This window comes from Podarcis pityusensis (genome assembly GCF_964106645.2).
Source record: "Podarcis pityusensis genome assembly, chromosome: 7".
Classification (NCBI taxonomy): domain Eukaryota; kingdom Metazoa; phylum Chordata; class Lepidosauria; order Squamata; family Lacertidae; genus Podarcis; species Podarcis pityusensis.
Window position 1 is genome coordinate 85,964,564 of NC_138031.1, and position 16,975 is coordinate 85,981,538.

A 16,975-nucleotide genomic window follows, 5' to 3' on the forward strand; every position below is an offset into this window, starting at 1 on the left:
TCCAGAGGTCTTTCCAACACAATTTTTCCATATTGTTTGCCCTTAACTGATGTTTGGAGAATCAAAGAAAAATGGCTTTGATTGTTGCTGAGTTTGTACCCCTGTAGAGAATTGTTTCCTAAGTCAGGATCTTGAGCTTCCAAGAGGGGAAACTGGGACCCCAAAGCTGCATTCTCGCTGATATTTATCACTAGTTTCTCTGACGGGAAGGTGGGCGCGTGGTCATTGATATCTGTGACTTCCACTTCAACTCCATAAATTTTCATTGAATCTTCAACTATAATCTCAAAATTCAAAATGCATTTCTCTTCCTGACCACAGATCTCCTCTCTGTCTATTCTCTTTGTGGTGTGCAAATGGCCACGCTTATAATTCAAAGCAAAATACTGAGTCCTACCTGGGGAAACAATGCGAATTCCACGATCTGAGAGCTCCTTTGCGTCCAGTCCAAGATCCCTTGCAATATCCCCCACCAAAAAGCCTCTCTCAGTTTCTTCAGGAATGGAGTACCTGATCTGTCTGGTGATGGCTTGGCAGATGTTAGCAAAGAGAAATAAAAAGAAAACTCTCCTTTTGCAAGCTTGAGGATACTTTGCTGTTGCCATTCCTGGTCTGATATGAAGCTGTTGGGGAGATCTGTGATTCAGGATGACGGAGTGTTGCCAGAAAGGGTCTTGCAGCTGAGATTCCCAAAGCAAAAATGTTCACTGAAACTCTGATCTCTCAGCATTTTCTGAGCTGAGCAGCTCATATGGGAAGGATGAATTTCTCAGTGCATTTCTTAGCCTTGGTTGGTCAACAGCGACACTCAGAGTCACAGCTAGGAACTGCACACACTACATTTTTTGTTTCGATTCTCATTGTATATCCAACTCCATGTATATATATATATTTAAAAATAATGAGAAATATTTAAATACAATGCACAAATTAATTACTAACCTGTTTTATCACTGAATGTCATGCTTGTGTTTCCTTGCTCTATCAATTTAATGCATTTATTTGCGTCAATACACAAGACATATAATAGGATCACAGATTTGGAAAGCACCACGAAGGTGATCTAGTCCAATCCCCTGCAATTCAGGAATCTTTTTGTCCCACATGGGGCTCAAACCCACATCCCTGAGATTAAAAGTCTCATACTCTACTGAACTGAGGTATCCCACATAAGCGGGAATGCTGCTGATGTGCACACTGTTTCACAGATAAACAAAACCAAGTGATTATTTATTTTAATTTATCATGAAACACCAGGTTATGCCTTATAAGCGTAGAAGTGGATTCTTATTCGCTAGAAAAGGAGAGAACCCCAATAACCAACAAGTCAGTTAAACCTCCCTTGGTAAGATTAAGTTTTCTACATAGGTATGTAATGTGCAACTCCACAGTTACCGCATAAACAAGTATGGAAATTTGTACACAGGAATCCTAATGTTAGATGAAAATCATGAAAATCTTATGTTTTTATGCATTTTCCCTAGCTCTTGGAACATTGACTCCTAAATATATATAGTATTTTAAGAACATTTTTACTGGAAATATGTGTGTCTTTTCAAGGCTCAATACATCATAGCATCTACTAAGAATTCCTCACAAAACATTATGAGGGCAGGTGAGGGGAGGGAACTTGTAAAATAATTTCAAAGTAAAACATTCTAAAAAAAAATTATATGAAAAATGCAAACTAATGGATGCTTAATTAAACATTTTCTGAAAATTTATTTATTATAATTATTTTCTTCAGCAGAAGGGTTGGAATAATTCTTTTTTGAATCTTTCCTAAGTTGTTAGCTGTCTGTCGATCAGCATTTACGGAATGCATGTATCCAGAACAGTTATTCTCGGTCCCTAGTAGGAATCTGGCTACTCCAAGAGTTCTCCTGTAAATGCAAACTACGCATGGTCCAGCTCTTTTGCGCCACAGCATCACAATGCTGACTCATATAACAGTATTCATCTAGCATCTGCTCCCTCTGTCTTTCAGAAGTGCTATTTTCTGTGCTTTTGATTATAGTTTCCTTACAAGTCCTTACAGTTGAATCTTTACAATCTGCCAAATTCTGGAGGTAAGGAACATTTTCAGAGAAACCCATGCATCTTCCTTCCTTCCTTCCTTCCTTCCTTCCTTTCTGTTTACTGAGGGTACAATAAACAGCTTCTATTTAGACAGCGCCTGTTTACTGAGGGTACAATAAGCAGCAATGTTAAGATCTCTCCCGCTTCTACTTAGGCAGTGGTGGGTCATAAAAATCTGTTCACTGGTATTAGTTCCATAGCAGACCCTGCCTCCTGCCTCCTACTTGCTGGTGCCATGCAGAGCTCCTTCTGCAGCATTTGCTCCCCTGTGGCCAGAGCAGGATCTAACCACCAATGCAGGAACAATTACAGTAATTGCTCTACCAGCGCTTGGCATGGTATTGGATCCAACAGCGTGAAATAGGTTTGTTGGACACCATAGGCTGTGTACACATGTAGCCTCTAAAATGCACAGGGGAAATCCCCCCTTCACTTTGTACGTAGTTGTTTGCAGTTGTTTGCAGTTGTTGTTGTTGTTGTTGTTGTTGTTGTTGTTGTTGTTGTTGTTCTTCTTCTTCTTCTTCTTCTTCTTCTTCTTCTTCTTCTTCTTCTTCTTCTTCTTTACAAAGAGAGGTGCAGGAACTCCCAAAGTTGTTGAGCTTCTTTTTGGGAGCCGTCAAAAACACACGCCACACCAACTACCTTAAAAAGAGCCCAAAACACTCACCAGGCCAAGTCCCAATCCATCCCAGGTCTGCCGGAACGCTCAGGAGAGGTGCTACTGGAAAAAAGACCTGGTTGTTTGCAATTTCACACACCTTTGTGCAATAACATCATCCAAAGTAGCAGCTACTCTCTGTGCTGTCTGTACACAGGTGGGCATGTTTTCAAACTAGTGTGTAATGAAGTTCTGTGTTCCCCTCCCCATCAGTACTTCCTATTTTCACATACCTTTTTAAAAGCACATATTTTTCAGTCTTTTGAGAGGGGGTTGGAAACTGATGTGTTGATATACATATACATATACATATACATATACATATACATATACATATGTTTCTGGAGAGAGCTAAGTTGCTGTACTGCTCCGTTTTTGTTTTTGCCTCTTTCATTCACAGACAGGTTAAACAAGGTGAGTTGCAGTGGCACAGCCATGCAACATCAGTAGATCTGCTCCAATAGGAGGTGACCTAAGAAAGCATTCTTGGTCTACACATGCATGCAACAAGTGCTTGAGAAGTAAAATCTTGGCACAAAACAGATTATAACCATTCCAGAAGGATACACCTAAAATGACAAATAGTGTGGGACAGGGCTGACATCGGGATGACGTGTGCACAGCACCCCCAAAAGACGTATCTGAATCCGGCACTGAATGCACATTATCATGCAGTTTGTACACACCATTACTGGTATATTTGAACTCATAAGCTCTAGATGAAGGAGGATGTCAAAGGATTGCTAGATTAGAGACTTTGGCAATTAAGTAGTATATGAAAATACATTAAATGAAAAGATTGTGATAATTACATTATGACAATCAGGAACTGAGAGCAATAGAAAGACAAAGTAAGAGAGTGATACAAGAAATCAAGATATCTAATTCAGAAGGATTTTATGATACTGTAGAGGTTTCCTTGGAAAATAACAGAAGTAGTTTGATTTTGATTTGTCCACATTAATGGTAATAGCCCCTATTATTGTTCTGTATAATAGCCCACAAGATGCAATTTCCCCCCATTAATTAAATTCATTAAATTTTCATCTTACGGTCTGTCTCACAACACCACACAGCATACCCTTGCACAGAATTCCATTCCATGAAAACATAAGAACAGTCCTACTGAATCAGACCATTGACCTATCCAGTCAAGCATCCTGTCTCCCACAGTGGCTGGCCAGATTCCTCTCAGAAGCTCCATTCTTGGACCACAGCAACTAAAATCAGGGGCACAATGCCTCTGGGACTAGAGGTAATATTGCCACCATGACTACAAACCAGTGATGGCTTTATCCACCATAAATTTCTTTATTAAATTTACATCTTGCCATTTTTCCTGTAGGAGCCCTCATATGATCTAATTCTCCTTAAAGCCACCAAGTTGGGGGTGATCACTGCATCTTGTAGTAGCAAATTCCATAGCTGAACTATAAGGTGAACTATAACTTACATTGTTATAAAGAACAAAGAAACATAACATAAGAAGAAGCCTGCAATATTGGCCCAAAGGTGGAGCTTGTCCAGCACTCATGGAGGCCACCAGAAGCCCATGGGAAGCCCCCAAGCAGAACATGAGCACAGCAGCACTGCCACCACCTGTGATTCAATGAAACTCATACTCACAGGCATATAGCCTCTGGCAGTGGAGGCAGAACCTAGACAACATGGTTAGTAGCCATGGAATTTGTGTAAACCGCTTTTAAAGCCATTCAGGCTGTGGGCTATCACAGCCTCTTGTTAGTTATGAGAGAGAGAAAACTTTTCTATTTCTGCATTTTCCACACTATGCTGAAATCTATGCCTCTCAATTATGTCCTTCCTTATTTGCCTTTTCTCCCCTAAACTTAAAAATAAAAAATATCATAACCTTTTTTCATAGGGGAATTACTCCACCCACCTGTCATTGTGCTTGCTCTTTCCTGAACATTCTTCAGTTTTATTTTTAATTCCTTTCCTAACAATTTCTACCATGGTTTTCACCTTTTCCACACCTGTTTTACACTGTGTCGATATCTTCATCAAGCTATCCACTATGACTCCAGGATCTTATTCCTAGTCAGTCACCGCTGATGACAAAATATGTGAAAAAAAGATTTCTTTGCACTTTCTTACATGGGGTCTTACATTGAATTGCTGTTACCTTATTACTGATATCTACATTAGTACGGAAAACTCAAATTCACCGCACTCTTCCATTTCATTCATAATTACTAGAAGTTAAACCATAACAACAGGGACGCGGGTGGCGCTGTGGGTTAAACCACAGAGCCTAGGACTTGCCGATCAGAAGGTCGGTGGTTTGAATCCCCGTGACGGGGTGAGTTCCTGTTGCTCAGTCTCAGCTCCTGTCAACCTAGCAGTTTGAAAGCACGTCAAAGTGCAAATAGATAAATAGGTACCGCTCCGGCAGGAAGGTAAACGGCGTTTCCGTGCGCTGCTCTGGTTTCGCCAGAAGTGGCTTAGTCCTGCTGGCCACATGACCCGGAAGCTGTACGCCCGGCTCCCTTGGCCAATAAAGCGAGATGAGCGCCGCAACCCCAGAGTCGGCCACGACTGGACCTAATGGTCAGGGGTCCCTTTACCTTTACCTTTAAACCATAACAAGATCAAGACTCACCTGAACATAATTTTCAGCTACAGCATTGAAAATGCCCCTGCCATTGCAACTTGAAGGCTTGCAAAAAAAAATCTCTACATTCTGAACAGCAGGTTCTAGTAATATAATTTTATGTTTTTCTAGTTCTCTCATGTACTAAATCAGGTAGGTAAGAGGAAGACAAGCTAAAAATATTAGTTTTACTCAGTGCAATTTGTCTAGGCAAAGAGGTGCCTACTTTGTTCTCTTATAATGGCAAAAGAGCCTACCTGAGCGGCGCCAGAACTGAGTGCTGGTGCATTCTGACAGAAAGAAAGGTCTGGTTTTATTCCTACAAGGAGCAAGCCTGTGCTGCCAACATCACAGTTCCGAAAGCAAAGCTTACCTGCTCACCAACCTCCTCTTTGGCATTGGCATCCCCACAGTTGCCATCCACAAGAACCACCTGAGAGCTATCATTGCACAGCAAATTTTCTGCCACCTGAATATGGGGTTTCGGGAAAGAGATCTGCTCTTTCCTCATCTCTGACGATAGGCAGAGTTGGTAGGAATAAGGTAAAGTTCCTTCTTCATAGTTTGGTGGAAATATGACCTGCGCCTTAGAAAAAGCATTAGGTTCAAAGCACTGGAATAATTTGGGATTTCCTGATTGTCGAAGTTTCATGACAATGACCAGTATTACCGTCAGGAGGAATAAAAATGAGATCAATGCCAAAGCCAGCACCAAGTAAAACTGGAGGTCAGAATGATGCTCTGTGTCACTGGATTGCCTAGTCATTTCCGGAAGTGCCTCTTGGAAGTTCTCTGCAATCACAAGGTTGAGGACCACAGTAGCTGAGAGTGGAGCCTTCCCATTGTCCTTCACCAAGATGACCAGCTTCTGTTTCACAGCATCTTTCTCCAGAAGGGCTCGTGACGTCCTGATCTCTCCCGTGTGGGTCCCAATGGTGAAGAGGGCCGGCTCTGTGGCCTGCAGCACTTGGTAGGAGAGCCAGGCATTGTGCCCAGAGTCCGCGTCCACAGCCACCACTTTGGTCACTAGGTAGCCTGGCTCTGCCGAGTGAGGAACCATCTCAAACAAGGCAGAGCCCTCGGCGCTTGTGAAAGGATACAGAACGCGAGGGCTGTTATCGTTCTGATCCAAAATGTACACCCACACGGTGGCGTTGTTGCTGAGAGAGGGAGAGCCGCCATCTTGGGCCTTCACTTGGATCTTAAACTCCCGGAATTGCTCATAGTCAAAGGAGCGCTGTGCATAGATAGTTCCCGCCTCAGAGTTGATGGAGACGTAAGAGGAGAGAGGCAGCTCCTCCATGTTGCTGTTGAGGATGGAGTAAGTGATACGTGAGTTGCGGTCCAGATCCGGGTCCAAGGCTTTGATGGCAAAAATGGAGGCACCTGAGGGATTGTTTTCAGGAACAAAGACACTGTAGCTTGATTTTTCAAAGGCAGGTGGGTTGTCATTGATATCTGAAATCTGCAGGGAGATGGTTTTGTTGGAGGAGAGAGGAGGGCTACCTTTGTCAGTGGCCATGATTGTGATGTTGTATCCTGAGGCTTTTTCTCTGTCCAATGGACTGTCTGTGTGGATTTTGTAGTTATTCTTAGATATTGATGCTATTTTAAATGGTACATTATTTTGTAAGTGGCAGGTAATTTTTCCGTTTTCTCCAGAATCACTATCCTTTACGTTGATGAGAGCAATTACTGTTCCAGAAACAGAGTCTTCTGGAATCGGACTGGATAAGGAGGCCAGAATGATCTCTGGTGCATTGTCATTCTCATCTATAATCTTTATATCAACATTACAGTGAGCTACTAATCCTCCTCCATCTCTTGCTTCAATGGTCATAGTGTACTTCTCTGTTTCCTCAAAGTCAAGAGCTTCCTTAATTGTAATTGTTCCACTTTGTGGATCTAGTTCAAATATTTGGTGGGCTGTTTCTGGGATGTTATTAAAAATATAACTAATATGTGCATTTAGACCTTCATCCCTATCAGAGGCTTTTACTTGGAGTATTGGGGACCCCACAGGGGAATTTTCCCTCAGGTTAACTGTATAAACTTCTTGAGTGAAGACTGGTGGGTTATCATTGGCATCTGTGATGTTAATCCATATCTGGGCAGTCCCAGTTTTTCTGGGCTCACCCCCATCCAGGGCCGTAAGGATCAACTGAAGCGAGTGCTCACTTTCCCGATCCAAAGGTTTCTGCAACACCAATTCTGCATATTTATGGCCATCTTCTCTCTGTCGAATCTCTAGAATGAAATAGTGATTTGAACTCAGCTGGTAATTTTGGAGAGAATTAATCCCAATATCAGGATCTTGAGCTTTCCCAAGAAGAAATTTGGCACCTGGCAATGTGGATTCAATTATTTGAAGCCCAATATTGCCCTTTATGAATTGTGGGATGTTATCATTAATGTCCTGAATTGCTACACTTACATGGAAAACATTCAATGGCTTTTCAACCACAGCTTCAAAATCAATAATGCAGTGTGTGCTCTCTCTACACATCCCCTCACGATCTATCCTCTCATTCACATATAGGTTTCCATTTTCAGCATTGATAGTGAAGTATGGCTTTTTACCTTCAGAAAGGATATGCAGGTTTCTGCTCTTCAGTTCTCTGGCATTCAGTCCTAGATCCTTGGCAAGATTTCCCACCAAAGATCCCTTTGCCATCTCCTCTGGGATAGAATAGTGAACCTCTTCCAAAACTGCTCCACAGAACAAAGATGAAAATATCAGAAGTGTTATATACCTCCCTGATGTTTGAAAGCTCTCTCCATGAAGGATTTCTCTTCTCTTCATTTTCCTCTTCTCTTTGATGAGCACAGGATTTCAGATTTCCACCAAGAGAGGAGATTTTTTTTTGCACTGTAAAAAAAAAGAACTGGATCCTTGGCTTAATTTGTATATGCTGCAGTGTTTTCTTTTTCCTTTTTCCAGCTGAAACGTTTGTTCCAGCTTTTGCTGGTATTCCCGATGTGCAGTTTGGGACAAAGAGATCTCTCTGCAGAAAGCATCAGTGGAACTTCAGCTGCCCTTGGATTGCCGCCTTGTCCAACAGTGACACTGTGAGTCTGAAGCAGAGAACTGCAATCTTTTCCCAGTGATTTTTCTTCCCTAATTCATGACATGGCATGGTGGTATTTATATTTAATGACTCAAACTATATTCTGATACAGGATATGTGAACCCTCTTCTGTTATAAAGCAGAAATATTTGTGTTTTGTTTGTGTTATCTTTTCACTAGCATTACAGGTAAAAAAAAATCAACTTCAAAGGAGTATTTGCAGTATGAACAAGCAATAAAAACATAGTATAGATTCATTTCCTCAATTTAAAGCACTTACAATTTTTACCAAGAATATCAATCTGTAAACCTCTCTAAGAGAAAAATTGAATTTCTCTAGTGGATTTCTCTATGAAGTGTTACGGTGTACAAAGAAAAAGACGATGGGAGAATTGAGGAAATTATTTTACTCAAGGTTTTAAAAACCTCCAAGGAAGGAGAGATAGAATGATGAAATCTTAGAGTTGGACGTGACCTCAGGGGTCATCCAGTCCAACCCCCAGCAATGCAGGAATCTCATCCATGGCAGATGGCCATCCAACCTCTGTTTATAAATTGAATTAAGTGCAATTCAAGTGTTCAGTGTGCTTTAAGTGTCTTCAGCTGGTGTAGTGTAAGAAACAGAATAGTAATGCAGTTTGTGTCTTGCATTTGGCATGAACTCAGCAGGTTCCTTTAAGTAAGCCACACTTCCCTCAAGGCTCTTCCTGCAGTATGGGAATAATTGCACTAATACTATATAATATCATACATTGTAAGTATTATAACACAGGAAGTAATGTTGCTGTTCTGACAAATCCTGGATATTTGAGGAACTTTACTTAGCTTTAGCTCCAGACTTAGCCTGCAATCTTTTGCACTGCGCTGGTGGTGGTAGGGTTTGGATTGGTTGGAGCTGTTCCTCTGCCAAGCTCTACCAGCCTCCACTGGCCTCTACCCACAGGGGGTCACTCTGCTGGGGCAGAATTGCCTGTTCCCTCTGCCAAATGTATGCTTGGTTAGTAGTCATGCCAGTGGGATCTCCACTCATGGCAGCTGATGAAAGATTCTGAAAGGGGCAAGGACAGGGAGAGACAGGAGCCAGTCCCACTACTGTCCTGGGATGGCAATGGGCCTGATGTGGGTCTAAGGTGCCCCTCCACCTTCTGCCCAGACCAGCAGCAATGCTGCGGATGTGACAGTGGTCTCTTTGCTCTGTTATGCCTCACAATGCCCAAGCCAGGATTTGGATAGCAGCCTTAGTCATGGTTATAGCTGATCCACGAAAATCAATGTGGTTTAACTCAGTAATAGCTAACTTGTCAAGTTGATTTCAATGCTTCAGCTCTATGTATGGCCAAGTCTGGATCCAGCCCACTATATACATAACCCTACTTAAAACATATACCTTCCAAGATAACCACAATTCACATTTCTTCAGCAAAAGCAGCCTCTAAGCAGTTTACAACTATAAAATAAATATGATCAACTAGTTGTGCATAAAGGGCTTTAATGTATCTCCAGCTAAATAATCAATATCCACGCTCTACTCTAGAAGACCACTGGCAATTAGTCTTGACCTGGTGGCGGATTTTATATCACACATACTGAAACATGATTGAACTACACAATACAGGTAAAAAGAAAAAAAAGTGTGGTCTGTGTTTGCTTCCACACCCCAGCATGAAGCCAGACACAGTGGATGGATTTGACTATGTGCCACAACTTATTTATTTACAAGTCTGATCTACATATGATTAAATTATACTACTTCTACAACCTCAGTGATGACATACTTAATGCCAAGATGGAGGCTAGGAACTGTCTTTTCTGCCAGACACATTAAACAGTTGTCGCCATTCTGGGTCCAAGTATTGGATCAATATTGAAACTGGTCTTTTCTCTTCAGTGCCCTCCTCCCCAGCTCCACTGAGTGCAAATGAGGACCTTTAGGTATCATCAGCCCTGAGCCAGTAAGTCAATGAGGTCATCAGTACAGACGAATAATTGCCATGACCAGATTCTCCCAAATTAGTAAGAATACCATGGAGGTTGGTTTGGGTAACTCTCCTTTCAGGTCTTGGGCTGCTCACTATAGGATCCTTATGTTTTCTAACCTACATAGCACTTGCCAGTTGTGGCACATTTAAAAAGAATGGCTGGGGTCCAAATACAGCCAGTCTTTAATTATTGGCTGCCTAGCAGATGAGAAAGCTCCTGTCATTCATCCTCTCATTCGGCCAATTTAGCAACAAGAACAAAATACTACCATTCAGCCCCAACTGGGAACTGATAGATCCTGCCTTGTTTGAAGCTAGAAGGAGAAGGCCAGATACTGCCATGCCAAACAGAGGCCTAGAGATGGTGCCACCATGCCCACCCCAACTGTCCACAGAGGCAGCGTTGAGAACATGCTGCACAATTAACGCCTCCGAAAGATTAAAGTAAAAGCATCTTCTGTGGAGTTCAAAGATACACATAAAAAGGTTGCATCCACATTACACATGACCTCCTACATTAAAACAATGGGTTAAGCATTGCATCCAGTGCTCAATTAAATACCAACAATTTGATCAGTGAAATCCAATCTGCACTGTTAAATGAAACAGGGAAACTCTAGATCCGAACCATGATGTCAAAATACTTTGTACAATGTTCTTCAACATGAACCACAAGTAGCCTATTCAGACTTTTGTAAGGACTCTAGTATATCCGAAATTAAAATCATTTTAGACCTAGTGAAGCCATATCATATTATTTTAAATCCAGGTAGCTACAATGCACTACTGGTGAAAAATGATACATTGTACTCCAATAATTGAATGTTGTAGTTGACCATTCTTGATTCAAAAGGAAAGAAAGAAGGGGGCTATGATTATAAAATAGAAGCATCAGCACATTGCTCCCACCCCATGTCATGAAATGATCAGAAAATAATTATCTTCCTCATTTACTATATTATTTAATGTTCAAGCTACTTATGCTGGAAAGCTGGAATACAATCGTACTTTGGATCCCGAACACCCTGGAACTCGGAAGTTTTGGCTCCCGAATGCCGCAAACCCGGAAGTGATTGTTCCGGTTTGCATACATTTTTTTGGAACCCGAATGTCCAGTGGGGGTTCTGAGACTTCTGATTGGCTGCAGGAGCTTCCTACAGCCAATCAGAAGCTACAATTTGGTTTTCAAAGGTTTTGGAAGTCAAACGGACTTCCAGAATGGATTCTGTTTGACTTCCAAGGTAGGACTGCACAATCTAGGAGTAAGCCCTACTGAACTCAATAGCACACAACTGCCATACAGAAAGAAGTATACCTTCTCAATTATATAATAAAAACGTCGGCACATTCCACACCCACTCATAAGATTAAATAAGCAATATATATATCCATTTCACTTCATTTAATTTCATGTTCCCACTATTCAAATTCCAAAGCTTAAATCCTAAGCACTCTTACCTGACAGAAAGTCACACTGAATTCAACAGGACTCACATCTGGGTAGATATGGTTAGGACTGAACTAGAAATCTCAAAATGCAATGGAGAAAATAGACTATACCTGCAATAGGTAGTTTAGCCTCAGCTGTTTACTATATATAAAGAAGATGATGATTCATGAATCTAGATGGAAAATTAACTAAAGTCTGAAAAATGAAAAAGCAAGTACATATGATGTATAAAAGGTTGTATTGAAATGTCACTTAACGGTAAAGAACTACAGAGTGTACCATGCATGTAACTGCAGAGAACAAATCTTACCTCTTCACCATTAGCCATCTCAGACTGAAAATTGTTTCCACTGTTGCCTGTAAAAGGCACAGCAGGTTTCTCACTGCCAAGAATATTGTCTAGTATCTGAACATTGGGTGTCATGAAGGCAAACTCATTCTTCCTGGTCTCAGAAGACAGACACAGCTGGTAGGAATAGGGCAAAGTCCCATCTTCAAAGTTGGGTGGGAAGATGGCACCATTCTTGGAATGGGGAACAGGACCAAAGCACTGTAGGAACCTGGGATGCCCTGATTGACGGAGCTTCATTGTAACGGCCAGAATGACAGTCAAGAGGAACAAGAAGGAGATCACAGCTAAGGCCAGCACCAAGTAGAACTGCAGGTCAGACTGATACTCTGAGCTGCTGGGTTGGCTCTTCATTTCCGGAAGGGCCTCCTGAAAGTTCTCAGCAAACACCAGGTTCAGAGTCATGGTGGCCGAGAGAGACGGCTGCCCGTTATCCTTCACCATAATGACCAGTCTCTGTTTCACAGCGTCTCTCTCCACAAAGGCCCTGGCTGTCCTGATCTCTCCAGTATGAGAACCAACCGTGAAGAGTGCCGGCTCAGTGGCCTGAGTCAGGTGGTAGGAGAGCCAGGCGTTGTGTCCAGAATCTGCATCCACGGCCACCACCTTGGTGACAAGATAATTTGCCTCGGCCGAACGAGGCACCATCTCAAACAAGGCTGAGCCCTTGGCTTCTTGTGAGGGGGACAGGATACAAGGGCTGTTATCATTCCTGTCAAGAACAAACACCCTGACGGTCACATTGCTGCTGAGAGGGGGAGAACCCCCATCTTGGGCCTTCACTTGCAGCCGAAACTCTCTGAATTGTTCATAGTCAAAGGATCTCTGGGCATAGATGGTGCCGGTCTCTGAATTAATGGAGATATAGGAGGAGATGGGAAGCTCCTCAATGTTGCTGTTGAGGATGGAGTATGTGATCCGTGAGTTCTGATCCATGTCGGAATCAGAGGCTTTGATGGTGAAAATGGAGGCACCTGAAGGATTGTTTTCTGGCACATAGATGTTGTAGGTTGATCTCTGAAATGTAGGGGCATTATCATTGATATCTGAGATCTGTAGTGAGATTGTTTTGTGTGTGGAAAGAGGCGGAGTTCCTTTGTCAGTGGCTGTGATTGTAATATTGTATGCAGGAGCTATTTCTCTGTCCAAAGGGCTGACTGTCAGAAGTTTGTAGAAATTGTTAGATGAGGAAATAATCTTGAAGGGCAAATCACTGTTTAAATAGCAGGTAACTTTTCCATTATCACTGGCATCTTTGTCATTTACATTGATCAGAGCAATTAAGGTTTCAGATGGTGAATCTTCAGGAACTGGGCTGAACATGGAGGTTAAGGTCACATCCGGGGCATTATCATTCTCATCAAGAACCCTTATCTCAATATTGGAATGAGTCACCAATCCCCCGCCATCTTTTGCAGCAACTGTCATAGTATATTCATCGTTGTCCTCAAAATCCAGTCGCTCCAAGAGGGTGATTATGCCACCAATGGGATCTAGACTGAATTTCTCTTGGGAAGTTGCTGGTATGTTGCTGAAATAATACCTGATTTGGGCATATGAACCTTCATCATCATCAGAGGCTATGACCTGGAGCACCGTGGATCCAATAGGAGCATTTTCACTCAAACTGACCTTGTACACCTCTTGAGTGAAAATGGGAGGGTTGTCATTGGCATCAGTGATATTAATCCGTATCTGAGCTGTTCCAGTTTTCCTAGGCTCACCCCCATCCATTGCGGTAAGTACTAAGTGAAGGGTTTGTTCTTTTTCCCGATCCAAAGATTTCTGCAACACCAATTCTGCATATTTATTTCCATCTTTTCTCTCTCTAACTTCCAAATTGAAGTACTGATTGGAGCTCAGCTGGTAATCCTGTAGGGAGTTCATCCCAATGTCAGGATCTTCAGCTTTCCCAAGGAGAAATCGAGTGCCTAGCAAAGTGGATTCAAGCATCTCTAAATTGATATTGCTATTCAGGAACTGGGGCGCATTATCATTAACATCCTGGATTTCTACTGTTACATGGAAAACATTCAGCGGGTTTTCTACCACAACTTCAAACTGAACAAAGCAAAGTGGATTTTTGCCACATATCCCCTCCCTATCAATCCTGTCATTTACATAGAGGTTTCCATTCTCTGCATTGATACTGAAATGCTGCATTTTAGCCACAGACACAGTGTGCAGATTGCGATGTTTTAGTTCTTTGGTGCTCAGTCCCAGGTCCTTGGCGAGGTTCCCCACAACGGAACCCTTTGCCATCTCCTCAGGGGTTGAATAATGAATCTGCTCTGATGCAGCCCAACAGGTAAAAGCCAATAGAGAGAGAAGCAGTACTTGCCTTGTGAGTGCCCTGCCATTCCCTCTGTGCCTTCTCTCCATCTGGCTGGTTCTCTCAAAAACAGGCTGCTTCCTTTTCTCAGTTTCCTATGCTTAAGCTCTCACAATGATGAAGGAAACAACATGAGGTATCACTGAGGAAGAATAAACTGCCTTATTCTTATATTTGTGCAAAGCAAAAGAGATTTTTCCTTCTCTGCAAGAGTTCCGTCATTGTGCGCTTCAGTTGGCCTGATCTGAATAACAGTGATGGGAGTTACTGCAATCTAGGAAGCATCAATGGATCTCTATCCTCTCTCTGGCTCTCATACTGGCCAACACTGACACTTAGAGGACCACTCAAGGAACTGCAAAGAAAACCATGTTGTGCAATGTACAGTACTTTCCCTTTAGCAAATTTCAAGTTATTTGCTTTCAGTTTGTAGACATTAAAGCAACAGCTCCTCTGATTGCTGCGCATAACAGGTCACAAGACTCAAAACCCAGTCTGGAGATACAGTATACAGCCTATTGAAAACATGTTTTGCCTTGATGTCTGTCCCACTGAAATTGAACCCCGTTGAATGGAAGCTACATACCCAAGGGATCACCAGCAGAGCATTGCCTCACTTTAACACACTTATAGTCCTTTGTCCACCAGTCTATCACACAACATCAGGACACACAATTCCTTTCATTAAAATGTAACAACATAAGAAGAGACTCGATGGATCAGACCCAAGGCCTTTCTTGTTAAGCAACTTGTCTCCCACTGTGGCATTTGGAGGCATCCTACTTCTAGTACCTGACGGGATATAGTCAGCACGACTTGCGGCCACCATGAAGTTGTCTATAAGGCATCCAAGTTAGTGGCCATCACAGCTTTTTGTGGGAGCAATTCCCATAAGTTATTTAGTTATTAAAATGTGTATGTGTGATTGTTCTGTATAAATAAAAATAATGGCTGGATACAAGTTTCAATAGTTTCATATTATACACTCAAAGAAAGCATACTGATTTATAAAGTTTCTAACAGTGTGTGTGAGTCTGTATTATCTTCAACCTTATTGTGCAAATTAAGTATGAAAATGTTGTATTTTTCCACAACAATGTTATCAGTCTCCGCACTCTGACTCTTACCATATTCATTAGTTTAACCATAGATAAAATATCCCATCGTTCTGTCCCAGCGCCTGCCAACCTAGCAGTTCGAAAGCACCCTCGGGTGCAAGTAGATAAATAGGGACTGCTTACCAGCGGGAAGGTAAACGGCGTTCTGTGTGCTGCGCTGGCTCGCCAGATGCAGCTTGTCACGCTGGCCACGTGACCCGGAAGTGTCTGCGGACAGCGCTGGCTCCCGGCCTTTAGAGTGAGATGAGCGCACAACCCTAGAGTCTGTCAAGACTGGCCCATACGGGCAGGGGTACCTTTACCTTTAAAATATCCCATACTCCACTCCTGTAAAGCTGGTGTTCTTAACCACACACTCCACTCAACTTATACCAAATAGTTGTTCTTGCTATAGTTAACAAGTCTTGGACTACTACTCTGCTAGTATTAAACCCTTAATACAACTGAATAAAACAATCAGAATAACCGTTGATAAAGTGTATCCTGTTATTATTTCAGCTTCCCTTATTATATCCACCTGGAACCTTTCATTTCAGGACATGCCCCACAAAAATGTTGTTTCCTAGCATTGGTTGCCTTGCACCTCCCACTTAAATTACCGTATTTTTTGCACCATAACACTCACTTTTTTCCTCCTATAAAGTAAGGGGAAATGTCTGTGCGTGTTATGGAGGGAATGCCTACGGGTGGCATGCCTACGGATTTTCCTCCTCTAAAAACTACGTGCGTGTTATGGTCGGGTGCGTGTTATAGAGCGAAAAATACGGTACTTGCTGTCCTGTAGATGTGGTTGAAATGTGGCACTGGCAGGACCAGCTCTCTCATATCGCTTCTCCCTTGTCTTTGATCTATACTAAATATTGTTAAGTATTGCATTTTTTTCCGAATAAAGAAGTTGTTCCACCCACTTGACCATCTTAGTTGTGCTTTTCTGAGCATTCTGCATTTCATACAAGTTCTTTCTACATGAATCTTCCAGAGAAGTTCAAAACACTCCAAAAGATCTACTATGAACAAATAGGAAGCATTCATGTTTTACACATTTTTCAGTTAACTCGAATCAGAACAGGATGAATAAACTATGTGAGTGAACAAAGTAAAACTCCACATATCTAACCTCTAGGAGGAACTAAAAAATAACTACTGTATATAACGATAGTGATATTTTAATAATCTACAGGAAGAAAATTACAAGGAGGAAGAACAGGATATAAATTCCATAATTCATGAAGACTCACCTGAACGTTATTTTCAGACTTAGCATTGAATTTGCCTCTGTCATTGCAATTTGTAGACTACTTGTAAAAAAAGTTTTCTACAGTCTGAACAGC

General features: G+C 41.9%; 2 protein-coding genes across 2 annotated transcripts in view; both read right to left on the reverse strand.

Annotated features, from left to right (window-relative positions):
* The window catches only part of LOC308481843 (uncharacterized protein), a 228,289-nt gene that overhangs the window by 83,527 nt on the left and 127,787 nt on the right, over positions 1 to 16,975 (reverse strand). The window lies entirely within an intron of this gene.
* LOC308481805 (protocadherin gamma-B1-like) lies at positions 1,259 to 7,917 on the reverse strand (the record flags this gene model as incomplete). Its single annotated transcript, XM_081014513.1, has 2 exons — positions 5,722 to 7,917; positions 1,259 to 1,294 (listed from the first exon to the last, which is right to left on the reverse strand). Exons 1-2 carry the CDS (start codon positions 7,852 to 7,854, stop codon positions 1,259 to 1,261), a joined length of 2,169 nt encoding a protein of 722 aa, XP_080870639.1. The 5' UTR covers positions 7,855 to 7,917.